This window comes from Vollenhovia emeryi, unplaced genomic scaffold (genome assembly GCF_000949405.1).
Source record: "Vollenhovia emeryi isolate VEMERY1.0 unplaced genomic scaffold, V.emery_V1.0 DF939133.1, whole genome shotgun sequence".
Taxonomy (NCBI): Eukaryota; Metazoa; Arthropoda; class Insecta; order Hymenoptera; family Formicidae; genus Vollenhovia; species Vollenhovia emeryi.
The window spans coordinates 1207194-1220269 of record NW_011967233.1 but is presented as its reverse complement, the minus strand read 5'-3'; the positions used below and the strand labels follow the sequence as shown (position 1 = coordinate 1220269).

The window sequence follows — 13076 nt, the reverse complement described above, 5'->3', positions numbered from 1 at the left end:
TAGGATTTACCATGAAAGATATTTCATAACCAAAAGTTTGCTAGACTTTACTACAAATCTGGTAAATCCTAAAGGGAATTCTGATTCGTCCATTTTCTAACAGACGACTGGTTGAATCTATCAGACTTGTTTTTCAGTGCAGTTACCGGTGAAATTTGATTGAAAACCCGATCACATTTTACATCGGATATACAATTTATCCGATTGTATTTAATCGGACATTTTTCTCAGTGTGGTTTCTAAACTTCCCCACGTGATTTGAAAATTGCATCTCCGCGCTGAGAAAAATCTTTATCGGATAAGCCGATGAAATGGTGTTTCCGACGGTTAATTTATGATTCCGATGGAATTTGATCGAAAGGCCGATCATATTTTCGATCGGACATACAATTTAATCGGATATATCCGTTTGTTGCTATGTAATTGGATTATCATCTCGCGTACTCGCGTAAACTACACGGTCGGTCTCGCGCGCGCGGTTCTAGCTACGCTTATACTTGGCGCGAGACACTACCGTGTCTCGTGATTCGATTATATTATATTTAATCGGACATTTCTCTCAGTGCAACATTCAAATCTCGACAAATCGACGGATACTTTTCATCGCGAATCTTTTTACAAATCAAACAAATCCGATTGCGGACCCGAGAAATCATGATGAAGTCAAAATGATGTCGAAATAGCATCGCGTTTCAAAAGTCACGTTTTAATCGTGACAGAAATTTGGTCAAAGTATGAATTTCGAAATTTCGAAATGCTATTTGACATGGTTCGCGATAATTTGAACTTATCTACGATTAAATATGCACGGAAAAAAATAATTTTGCTGTGATAGCAAAATCGCCGTTGCTACTGCATATTCGTAGTAATAGCAATAAAATTTAGTTGATAGAACTAATTTTACGAATTATTCGTCATTATAGCAAAATCTATTTTGTTGCGAGAATAGAACAAAATTCGCTGAGTATATTTGTAATTAAAATCATATTAATTTGCTACTGAAGCAAAATAATATATTCTTAGCAAATACATTTGCTGTCACAACGAAATAATTTGTTAATCCAGCAAATTATTCCAGCAAATTGCGATTAGTATTCGTAACAAATCTTCTTGCTATCCATATAGTAACGAACAGAATTTGTTACAACAGCATAAAATCTGCTGTGTCAGCAAATTATTTTTCTCCGTGTGGTAATAACGAATAGTTAGATACAAAATATTTTTTTTAACAAAAAAGACACTGTACGACAAGAATATGATTTGTAAGATAAAGTGTAATATTCTTAGGCTTTTATCTTGTATCTCGCGAATGGAAAATCAGGATATCAATGTTTCAAAGATCAAATATTTTAAATATAAATTCATAAAATATAACATCTGCGAGTATTTAATTATTTCGCACGTACGAACGATTTCAGTTCTTTCGGCAAAAGTCATCGCGAAGTCAAAACATTATAGTCATAAAGATGTCAAATTATGTTTCATTAAAAGTGTCGAATGATATTATCTCGACTTTCTAAAAATAATTGCTTTTTTTACATCATTTTCACTTTTAAATTGATTTTTTATTCCGTTTGGGGAGATTTAATCATGTGAAGTATCAAACAGTTGATAACCTCGACGAAATAGCCCGAGCCAATATTAATTAGAGATATACAGAGCATCTATACTCGTATAATGTAAATTTCAATTACGTATCATGTATTTTGTATAATTACACGCGTAATTACGCCTCGTGTTCGTCAAACGTGCGATCAAGTGCATTGTACAGTGATGGACAATAGTTGCGACATTTTTTTTAATGAGTTTAGAAACGCGCATTTAGATTCATGTTTACATTTCAAAACGTTTTCTATGGGGAAAATTGTACTCGAGAAAGAGATCGGAAACGCTCATCAAAATGGTTTCGGAATGGTCATCGAGTAAAATATTCCTCGGAGAAGAAGATTTCGTAACGTAATTAACCCTGAATCTAAATGTATTTACGTTCCTAAATTGGTTAAAATAAAGTGTCGCAACCATTCTGTCCATCACCGAACTTGTATATATACATATCTCAATACCAATTCCATCCTGTGCACTGTCAAATATTTCCATTGGATAAACCAATTAAATAGTGTTTCCGATGATTAATTTTTCCGATAAAATTATGAATACATCCGTTACCGATGAAATTTGATTGGAAAAACCGATCATAATATTCATCGGATATACAATTTAATCAGATCTACCCGTTTGTTATCATGTAATTGGATTATCCGATTATATTAAATCGGACATTTTTCTCAGTGCGTGTATATGCTCGTTCCTCGATTTACACGGAATATTCGCTCCACGTGGTTTTTCCTTTACGCGATTGGGAATTACGCAAATGCAGGACCGCCAGCACAAAAACAAGGTAAGTAAGAGAAAAGCCCGTATACTCTACATGCGTGCTAACGAGGCTACGTTTCTCTCACTCGTCCCTATTCGACTTTGGTCTTGTTCCCCGCGTAAACGGAGGTACTTACGCCGCATGAGAGGAAAACCCGTATGATTTGAAGGACGTCTACACGGGGAGAACTTTCTTTGAAAATTTATCCTGAAAATCATGTAATCGTGGGACAACACGGCATTTCAAAGAATTTTATAAGAGTTTTTTGAAATTTTACCATACATTTTACTAGTAAAACCCTTGGGAAAATATACCTTAAAGTTTTACTTTAGAAAAGTAAGAAATATGCAAAGTAAATTTGGCCGCTTTAAACTTTTATTCAAGGTAAACTTAAAACTTACTTTAAGAATTTAAAAGAAAACTTTAAAACTTGTGAAAAGTGTGTGATATAATTTGTAATACCGCGTGCGGTTTTCTTCTTACGAGAAAGTGCTATGCCGCGCGGCCCTCTAGCGGGAACTTCGACAGGCCTGGCTATCTAGAAATTACTTCAAGTGTTCAAAATTACCCTAAAATTTCTTAAGTAAACTCTAAAATTTGAAAGATTACTTTTGAAAACTTTAATTTTATTGAAAGTAAATTTTCCCACGGGAATGTTTCTCGTTTTAAAAACTAGTCAGATCCTTCTCGCTTAAACTAGTAAAATGTATGGAAACCTTTCAAGGGACTCTCATAAAGTTCTTCAAAAGGCCATGCTGTCCCACGATCACATAATTTCCAGGATAAATTTTCAGAGAAGATTCTCCCCGTGGAGATATACATATATATTTTCTACTCTAGAGCAATATAGTCGCCGCAACTGCATTGTTATTCGACGAGTAGAGCGTAAAATTGAGCTTCATCCCAATTTTATGTTAAATAATCGTTGTGTCTCGCAATAAATGGGTGTAACACAAAAGTAATGTAAAAGTAGTGTAATTGTGCCACTTTTACCCTAACGTTTACATTAACTGCGTTCAACGAGCGTTTAATATACCATCATGTATTGGGAGTTGTGTTCCAACACGAGGAGAAGTTCTTCTTAAAATTAACCTGAAAATTCAATCGCGGAACAATATAGTACTTTGAAGAATTTTATGTGGCTTCTTTTACTAGTAAAATGTACGGTAAAATGTCAAAAACTCTCGTAAAATTCTCCGGAGTACCATGTTGCCCCACGATCGTATCATTTTTTGGGGTAAATTTTAAGAGAAAATTCCGCGTAATCGTTCTTCTCCAAACGCGATCGATCCAACGATCTGTAAAGCTACCGAGTTTTAACGAAGCGCACAAACGTCTCGGGCGCGTCGTGGAAACACTGGAGACTTAATTACCCGAATGTGCTACGCGCAACTGCGTTCTCTCTCCCTCTCTCCCTCTTTCTATCGTTCTCTCTCTCTCTGCGAGTCCCGGCTTCGCGAAGCTGACCGGCAGGATCGACTCTGCAGCAGGCGAGGAAACGAGGATGGCTCGGCTCGGCAGCGGAGCGAATCCGGAGGACGGAGATCTCTCCGCGGTGCGGCCACTAAGCTCTCACGCGCGGTACCAATTCGCGGCGCGACATCGCACTAAACTCACCGATCGATCGTACGCCGGCCGCGTCTTCTAATCGGCCTCTCGGACCCCCGGTTCGGCGTCTCCGCTCGCCGCGGATCTCGCGCAGCGGATTGGTCGTCGATAAAGGCCTTCGGCATCGGCAAACTTTGACACTAGCCGCGCTCCTCTCCCGGCGCCCCACCGTGCCGCGAAAGGCGAACGCGGCCGTTTCGCACTCGCCATTCACGCACCGCGGCCTTTAATCGCGCGCGCGCCTGTGTGAGTGCGCGGCTCGGGAATGGCGGCGCGTGCTTTGACGAGTCAGCTGACCGGAGCTCGACCGTGTGACGCATGTGTGGCGAACACTTGCGCATGCTGGCTGTATATGGATTTACGAATCGCACACGCGCGCACGTACACACTTGGGACTCGGACTTCGTTACCAGTCGTGGTGTATAATAGAATTAATACGCGCGTCTTTGATAACGTTTTCTCGGAGTAGAGCAGCGACGAAGCTTAGATTAAAGGCGCGAAGAGCGACGCAGTTGTTGGCAATTAGGTCAAGTTAATGAAACTTGTTTTTCCTGGCTATTTCTAAGGCAGCAAGTGCCGTGCGATTACATTGACGACATCTTTCTGTAGTTGATAACGCTTTATCTACCATCGGTGCGGTCGCTAGCTGCTCGTCGTCGAAGAGCTTCTGGCGATGACGACACTTGCCAAGATATCGGGCAGGTCGGGAATCAAATACGTGTAGCGAAATTGTATTATCTTTCGGATCACCTTTTAAAATAATCGATGACTCCGAATAATAAACGCTCTGAATATTAATCCGTTCGTGTAACGAGACTCGGGCGAGCGGATCCCGTCACCATCTTGCGATGGCGGAACGAGGCGTATCTGACTAAATTTAGCCGTGAATGTTTGGAGCGCTGTGGATGCCCCGAGCGAACCGCCGCTATTTTTGGTCCTTCCTGTTAAATCTAAAATAAGAAAACGCACGAGCACTTTTTTATCCTACTGTAGGAATCGTCCAGACACTTATGGCCCGAAGAGACGCAATGACATAAGCGTGCCCGCGAAAGTAACATCTTCATCACGGAAAAAGAAGCTGTTGAATTAAACAAAACGAAGTCGCTTGAATTAAACGTTAATGTCACGGGCTGCCACAAACGTAAATAATTCACTCGACTGTATTTGAAATCCACTAAATGTCCAGATTATTAAGACAATTTTATGTTTTTTTCTTTATCAATACTGATGTTGCTTCAACGATTTTATTTCAATTACACTGACCTCGTTGATACAACATCACTCTTTTTTCCGTGTACAATTAGACACTCGAGAAAAAAATCCGGAGATATGTCCGATTAGATTGTACATTCATTGAAAAATATGATTTTTTCGATTGGCTTTTACATTCAAATTTTATCGGATATACCCGTAATTTACTCGGAAAACGTAATCGGAAAAATTAACCGTCGGAAACGCTAATTGGTTTGTTCGGTGGAAATTTTTCTGCAGTGTACTTTGCAATCCAATTTTTCTTAAAATACCGCACAGCAAGAGGTAACAGTACAAATTACATAATTCTTTTACATGCTGCGTAGAAGAAATACAACGAAGCGTGTACGTGATAAACTAATTTATTGGCTTGCTAAAAGTGGAGGGACAGAAAACGGAAGTTGCGACAGTAAGAAAACTCCACTTCTCGCAATCGCAAATAAAACACGTGCTTCCTCTTCGTCCGACACATTGTTTCAAAATTTAAAAAAGTGATATACAAGAACCAGCTGCAGAGCTTCTTTCTTCCTCAACCTCGTCGACGTGCCTTGTCCCCAAAGTGTCAAGATTGAACTTTGGCTGTTCTAACGCGTCCCTGTTATGCACGCGACGATTGTTTCCTCCAATTCAGCGGAGCCGCCTGGCTTCCCGCTCGGACTCCAGCAACGTCAGAATGTCCCCTTCGCGCACGGGACCTTTGACATTCCTGATAAGCTGCCTGTTCTGCTCGTTCAGGAACTCTACTTTGACCTGCGTGCATTGTCCCTGGGAGCCTGTTCTGCCGAGGACCTTCACCACCCTCGCCCGCACTATAGGCTTCTCCATACCCTCGTATGTGCCGTGGCCTTTTATCTCGCCGCAGGATCGCGCACGTAGAACAGCTCTCGCGCGTGTCACAATGCCGCACTGAGCGTGCAGGCCGCTACCGACTTGGACCGCGTGCGGATCAAATGTCATCTTGACAATGTTCCAAGAAAGAGAGAGCTGCAGAGCGGGAGAGAAGAACGCGCCAGATGAGGACGTCGAGAAGTTTCGCGGAGCGCACGGACAACGCAAAACTTTGTCGGTCGAGAAATTATAGGTATTAAGAGCGAACGATTTCTTTTCCTAATAATAAATTAATTATATGTGAACCGTTTTATATAAATAATACGAACAACGCCTCGTACGGTCCGGCTGGCTCTTAAAATAATATGTTTGCGTATCTGTGTACAGTGATGGACAGAATGGTTGCAACGCTTTCTTTTAATGAGTTTAGGAACGCGCATTTAGATTCAGAGATTTACGTTCCGAAACATTTTCTCCGAGGAAAATTTTACTCGAGAAATCAATCGAAGGCGCTCAAAATTGTTTTGAAATGGCCATCAAAAATATTCCTCAGAGAAGAAGACTTTGGAACGTTCCTAAACTCATTAATAAAAAAAGTGTCGCCATTCTGTCCATCACTGTACATTCTTTTCAACACGGCGAACTGCGCGCCGATTATTTTCAGTCTTGAAAATGTAGTGTGTCGAAAGAACGTAACTAATTAATAATAAACTTTCAAGTAGGACCCTCTATCTAAAACTAAACAATATATGAGAACGTGCCTAATGCGGGTCACAAGGCAAGATGTAGGTGGCCCAACTTGCAAATCTTAAAATCTTTCTGAAAATCGTGAATCTATATACCGTTTCTTTCCACATTAGTTCTACGCGCCGATTTCTTTCGAAAAGAAATATATTGTTTTGTAACTGATTAAATTAATAATCGGTTTAATAATATTCCTATAATTGAGTATCCTTTAAAACGAAACTATAAGAGACTTATTGCGATAAACGTCACCTCAGGACTCGAGCCTGGACCCCCCCCTGCTATCCGATACGGGTGTCTTACAACCAATTCGCGACCATTGAAGCATTTTTTCCTACTTCTGAAGAATTCCTCGCGATTGTTCAAAATCACTCGAGAATTTACTCAACATCAGCAATCTACCGTTATCAAAGATACGCTTTAAAATAAGACCGATCCGTATCTTCACCGAGCACGTGACTTCGATGCTGCTCTCTGACGTCGGTTCAAAGTCCGCTATGTCAGCTATTTTGCAAACACTTCTCGCTGAAACGTGCTATTGTACAGAGTATATACCCGAGTCGAAATTTTGGTACTATCTTTTTTTAATTTACACCTACTTAGCTGATCTATACACCTACATAGACCAGCAATAACCTACTTCGATGGCATTACATTTTTTTACTCCTCCCTTGAATCTTCCACTCTAAATTGGCAAAAGTAGAAATTTCCGACACTATCAGTTTTAAAGTAGGAGTCAATTTTGTACTTGCAGTTCGACCTCTTTTATTGTCTTAGGTCCTACTATACAGGTAAGAAACAGGTAAATACACGAGACATTCAAGTAGCTCTATCTCGGAAACAGTGGGGAACGGGACATATATTTATATAGACATTTTTGCTTTAAATAACTGATACTATCACCTTCCAGAATATTGACCTTTCCTGATCCTGGAACACCCTGTATAATAGAATTAAAGGGCCAAAATTTCGACTCGGGTAGTTCGACGACGTTTGCGTGGAACCTCGTTGTCAATCTCAAAGCCAATGCCTCGTCGGAAATTAGAACGCCGAACGTTAAACAACGAGGGCATGGCGGGCAAGGGAAGACAACTCCCGCTCATCGATACAATTGTTTATTCATTTGTGCTTTAGTACAAACGTGACGTTCCTCGATAAAATCAAGACAACGCAGTACATTAGCGCCGAAATCCGGCGAGGATTTTTCTCTCCCCCCCGTTTCCTCCTCGTCTCATCTCGGAAAACGAGATCTCTACGCCCGCGTCCCCGTACACACTCACGCGCAATCACACGACGCACTCACATTCTTTCCGTCATATAAAATCACGGTAGTGGAAAAAGATTGCGGTACTCGGTATGGAGGCTCGTGTAACATTGAACATTGTACATCGACGTATGCGTGCGTGTGTGTATATGTATATATGTATACCACGGTTGGAAAAATTGTGTTCAATTTAATAGATCGCATATACCAAACCGGTCCACAGATATTTTTGTGTTAGTTTAGCGTAACATGGATATGTTGAGCAGCGACACTAAAATGCTATATTAATATTTTAACGCAATACGAATGTATATCAAAATATTTTGTGTAAAATTAATTTTGTGTAAAGGCGACATACCTTTAATGATAAAATTAACTAAAAAAAGTTATTTTTACATTTTACAACTGTAATAATTCAAACTTGCATATTATAGAATAAAATCGACGGTTTCTTTTTCTGTAAATTTTAACAGATTTAACAGACAAATCCTGTCGCTAAAAAATTGCAAACAAGTGAACGTTGCGTTATTTTTACACTTTTTGAAAAATTGTTTTAATGATTTGACACTTGAGTTCAATTAACGTAACGGTAATTAAATTAACACACGAATGTGCGAAATATTTAACACGAAACTTTTAATCGGCATACTTTTTAACGATGAAACACGAATTTTCCAACTATGCACGTATATGTATGTATGTGTATGCGTTCGGATTATGGGCCGATAATGTATAATGTATTATAGGTCCACGGTTTGCGGACACGTGGTCTTAGAAGCGACAGACGGATTCGAATGGATTCTTACGCTGCGATCCTCGTGTCCTCCAGTGCACTTTGCGCTTCTTTCTTTTCGCGCGAGCTAGATCGTCATGGAGGTTTTGCAACGAGGAAGAATCCACTCGCTCGCTGATAACGCTCGTGAAGTCTTGAACGCGAAGCACGTGATACGAGTGTATCGTGAATCGAGTGTACGATTGTAAATCGATCGTTGTCCTGACCTCGGACTTGCGCGATGTCATAGTTGAATGATAAATTTGATAAACAGGAAATTATATGTCACAAATATCGAGCATGATCGGGATTAGCCGCTAATTATCAAAAGGGACGACCAAATAAAAGTACGACGTGCTGCGCGTTTAGATCTCAACGTGGATGAATGTTAATCGAGAGAAATTTACAGTACGCTATATAATATTGCTGTACGAGGATGGTGCGTGCTTCTTCGGGATAAAAGTTTCCTCAGCACAGCGCATCGAGGTCCGAGCGCGTTAACGGTTATCGGTTTAACAACGCATCGCGCGTGTGCATGTGAAACTATATCATTGGGATATCGTTTATTTACAAATGCGACCGTAAACACGAGCTTTTAATCGCTGCAGATCAAACTCCTCTCTATACCTAAGTGTTACGTAACGTCCGCACTTTCTTTCCGTTAATATCGAATCGTTGGCATTCTGCGTAACAGCACGCGAAGTTAATTAATCAGCATGCTTTTTGGCATGGTACACTTGTAACTCGCTCATTCGTTCAATTTCAGCAAGCATTATGAAAATCAAGTTTCGCAATACAGTAACACGCTGAAAAAAAAGTTTCGCTACCGTAGCTAATCATTTGCTAAAAATATTTTGCTGCCATAACTATTTAAGCCACAACAAACGATTTGCTGTCGCGCCTAATACAACAGGCACAGCAGCAAAATATTTAGCTGTCACAACTAAATATTAGTCGTCCATTGACAACCGACATTTAGTTGTCACATGCAGTTTTTAGCTACGACAGCTACATTTTCCTTGCCATACTTAAGAAAGACACATCATCGTTTGGACTAACGCTTTCTAAAATCGTCTCCCCGTTCTTATTACAATCGCCATACCGTATACCTTCCTTCCTTTAATAATAAGTACAGATATAATCAATGAAAAAAAGATGTATCACTCTATAAGATGTATCACTCTACAAATATAGAAATTTACTTTTCACAATTTAATCCACACGTTTTCTTCTAATGTGTACATACAACCAATATTAGTGTAACGCGAGAAGCACGCGCACAAATTCTTTAGCAGAGAAACACCCTTGACTTTCATGCCGCAAAAATATATTTTAACAATCAACTAGATTTGTAAGAGTCTCGACAATATTTCCAGAGATACACGTATATCTAGCAACTGATAATTTTTTTGATTAAAAAAAAAGTATCGAATTATGCATACGTGAATTACAATTGTATAAACGAAGTATCTTAGAAATTAATATCTACTACGGTGTCGTCTAAAAATTGTTCTAAATGCGTCTAAAAATTGTTCTAAATGTCACATGGCAAGAGAAAGAAAACATTGTACAGTCAAAATAATTTAATAACTTTTCAAGGAAATTACTTCGACTATCGCAATATTTCACACGTAAGCAAATCGGCTTAATTAAGCTTAAGTATTCATTTCAATCGTTTTCTCATAATCGTATAATTAAGTAAATAAATGTATGTGTAAAATAAAATAAGAACAATATCAAAATATAAATACTGCTTTCTCCCATCACTTATACGGACAACGAAATCGTTAATTGGCTAAGCAAATGTACCATTTACCACTTCTACACTTACAATAGGAAATATTGCACGAGGGAAATTATCAAGTAAAATATAGGAAATTATAACTTTCATGATAGACTCTATTGCCTTGTCGTTCTGTCATTATCGCTATTCACTCTTTGATACAAATAAAAAAAATTAGAGACACTCATTGTTATTTACACCTACAGGTTTGTGCATAACATACAAAGAAATACCGCAACTAACGTTCCTCAGCTCTTAAAAAGAAAAGGCACCCTAAATTACCCGCAAAATTAACGTCTGTATTGCATGAAACAGTTTTTCTCCCCGTAATCATATTTTGTCGGTTGATGGCCGCGCCGATTGGTAGTTAGTCATATTTGCAGCACAACATATTCACGATACCGTTTTATTCATTGTCATATTCGTCGATCGTTGAATAAATAAAATTCGACCAAAGAGGTACTCGCGCATAGGCCGCGAATTGCATTGCATTGCGAAAAGGAAAGTACTCATTGACGCATTGCCTGCTCCGTTTTTCGATTTATACAGCTTTATACAATTCTTTCCATCGTCTGAATAGAATTATTTTTATATACTATATGATATAAGTGTAACAACACTTAGTACTCGCACTTAGAAGCAACGCTCAGGCAGCTAGTGATTGGTCAAGTGTGAGCTTTTTACAATAAACACTTCTCTCCCCCATCCTTTCCCCCTTATAATTATTTTTATTAGCTATTAGGTAAATCGTTGACGATATTACGATATGAAGAAAGAGCGATTACGTGGTGAGCTCGGTTCGTACCGAAAACGTCATTTGTGAACGTTGCTCTCGGTGTTTGGCGAACTTTTATTCGAGGACATTATTACGATCATAAGTGTGCGATTCGTTCAACCCCGAGACACTCGTCGCGATCGTAATTGAACGTGGCCAGCTAATGTGTGATGTAAGATGAGAGAAATAATGAAAGACTTGTCTTAACGATCCATGTGTCCTACCCTGCCTACCTATAGAAACCTCTATTTTCGCGTTCGCGCTTAAATGCGCTCGTTGGAGGGACACGGAGTCTCAAATGGGCCTAAGGCTCCTGGCGAGTTCGTAGTAATTGGCTATAAACGTTTCGCAGTTTTTATTCGATACCGATATATTGCCCGACTGTATTGCCGTCGCGAGTCGGCCTACTGTTGTTAATGCGCGATTGAAGGTAGCCTAACTCCTGCCTGGACTATTTGTTTAAACGCCTATCTAAGATTACGATTCGTCTTTAATCGGAGATTCGAATCCTCATCGAGGTAATTTCTGGTAAGCTACTTTACTTACTCGAGCTAACGAAGTACGATAGCGTGCTCTCTTTTGTCACAGAGATCATTGAGTTTTGGTACCGCAAACATCACTACGATCAATAATAATTAAGCACCCTTCGTGAAGCGTTAACGCTACATGAGTAAAATGATAAAAAAGTATTATACTTCAATAGAGAGAGATGGTTAATTAAATAAAACCCTTGCGATCATAAATCACGTATCAAAGTTCAAACGATCGTTTGAATCAAAGATAATTTATAACTGCGTTACCTCAATGTTCCTATTCAAAGCGTATATTCTTTTCATAGATTCCACACAGCACTCTTCGCGACAGTTCTACCCCTCTCATTCTTGAGATCGAAATAATCTTCGCGATCCTCCTCTTCGTCGTTGGTTCCTTGCGGATTTACGAAAGTATGATCCTCGATGATATTCAGATCGTGGTTTAACATGGCGGTCGTAGAGTCGTGACATGATCGATTATTGTCTGTCCTGGACTCCTCATTGGGGTATTTAACGAAGGGATCGCAGCTTGAGCTTCAGCACGAAGTAAACGACCACCCTGATAACGAGCAGGAAGCCAAGCAGGGCGACGACGTCCACCCAGTAGACCGCGTTCTCCATGGCCATCTGTTCGAGGAACTTCGTCGGGCTCTTGAAGTGGCAGTAGTGCTCGGAACACTTAAGCTTCGCCCGATTGTAGCCGTACACGGAAATCATGGCGCCCTCGAAGCCGTACCTCACGTAGCTCACGTACGAGAGGAACTTCAGATACTTCGGTACGGCGTTAAAGTTAACGAAGAAACCGGAGAACAGGATGATCGGCACCGACATCACGGGTCCGATGAACACTCCACTCTGCGGACGATAACATCGACGGGATTAAGTAACAGGGAATCGGTTGTGTGCACTTTTTAATATGCATATAAGGAAGGTGATTCTCAGACAAGGACGGCGGTATGTTATGCCGATCATCGGCATTACCTCCACGCTCATTGCCGCTCCTATCAGCAGACCGATGGATTGCGCGACCAGCGATGTCAGGATGCATATATTTAGGTACATCAGAAACCGCTGCACCTCCAACGGTTGCGACGTAATGAAGTAAACGATCATCACGTAGGCTATAGAGTACACCATCTGCAAC

General features: G+C 40.1%; 3 protein-coding genes across 8 annotated transcripts in view; all 3 read right to left on the bottom strand.

Moving 5' to 3' along the window:
* LOC105567872 (ATP-binding cassette sub-family G member 4) overlaps positions 1–4209 on the bottom strand; it is a 43347-nt gene extending 39138 nt beyond the window's left edge. The window contains exon 1 of one of the 2 annotated variants that reach the window (XM_012023108.1): positions 3748–4209. The gene's annotated coding sequence lies outside the window, so the exon portion shown is untranslated. The remainder of the gene's footprint in view (positions 1–3747) is intronic. The other variant, XM_012023109.1, reaches the window with a different exon arrangement.
* A 1476-nt stretch (positions 4210–5685) lies between these two features.
* On the bottom strand, positions 5686–6205 carry LOC105567871 (40S ribosomal protein S28-like). The gene has a single exon (XM_012023105.1). It carries the CDS (start codon positions 6188–6190, stop codon positions 5861–5863), a length of 330 nt encoding a protein of 109 aa, XP_011878495.1. The 5' UTR covers positions 6191–6205; the 3' UTR covers positions 5686–5860.
* Positions 6206–8681: 2476 nt separating this feature from the next.
* Positions 8682–13076, bottom strand: part of LOC105567870 (ATP-binding cassette sub-family G member 4) — a 35184-nt gene continuing 30789 nt past the window's right edge. For all 5 annotated transcript variants that reach the window (XM_012023104.1, XM_012023103.1, XM_012023100.1 and 2 more), the window contains exons 11-12: positions 12914–13069; positions 8682–12787 (exon numbers count right to left, since the gene is read on the bottom strand). In XM_012023104.1, the coding sequence (XP_011878494.1) occupies positions 12443–12787; positions 12914–13069 (501 nt within the window). In that variant the 3' untranslated portion in view covers positions 8682–12442. The remainder of the gene's footprint in view (positions 12788–12913; positions 13070–13076) is intronic.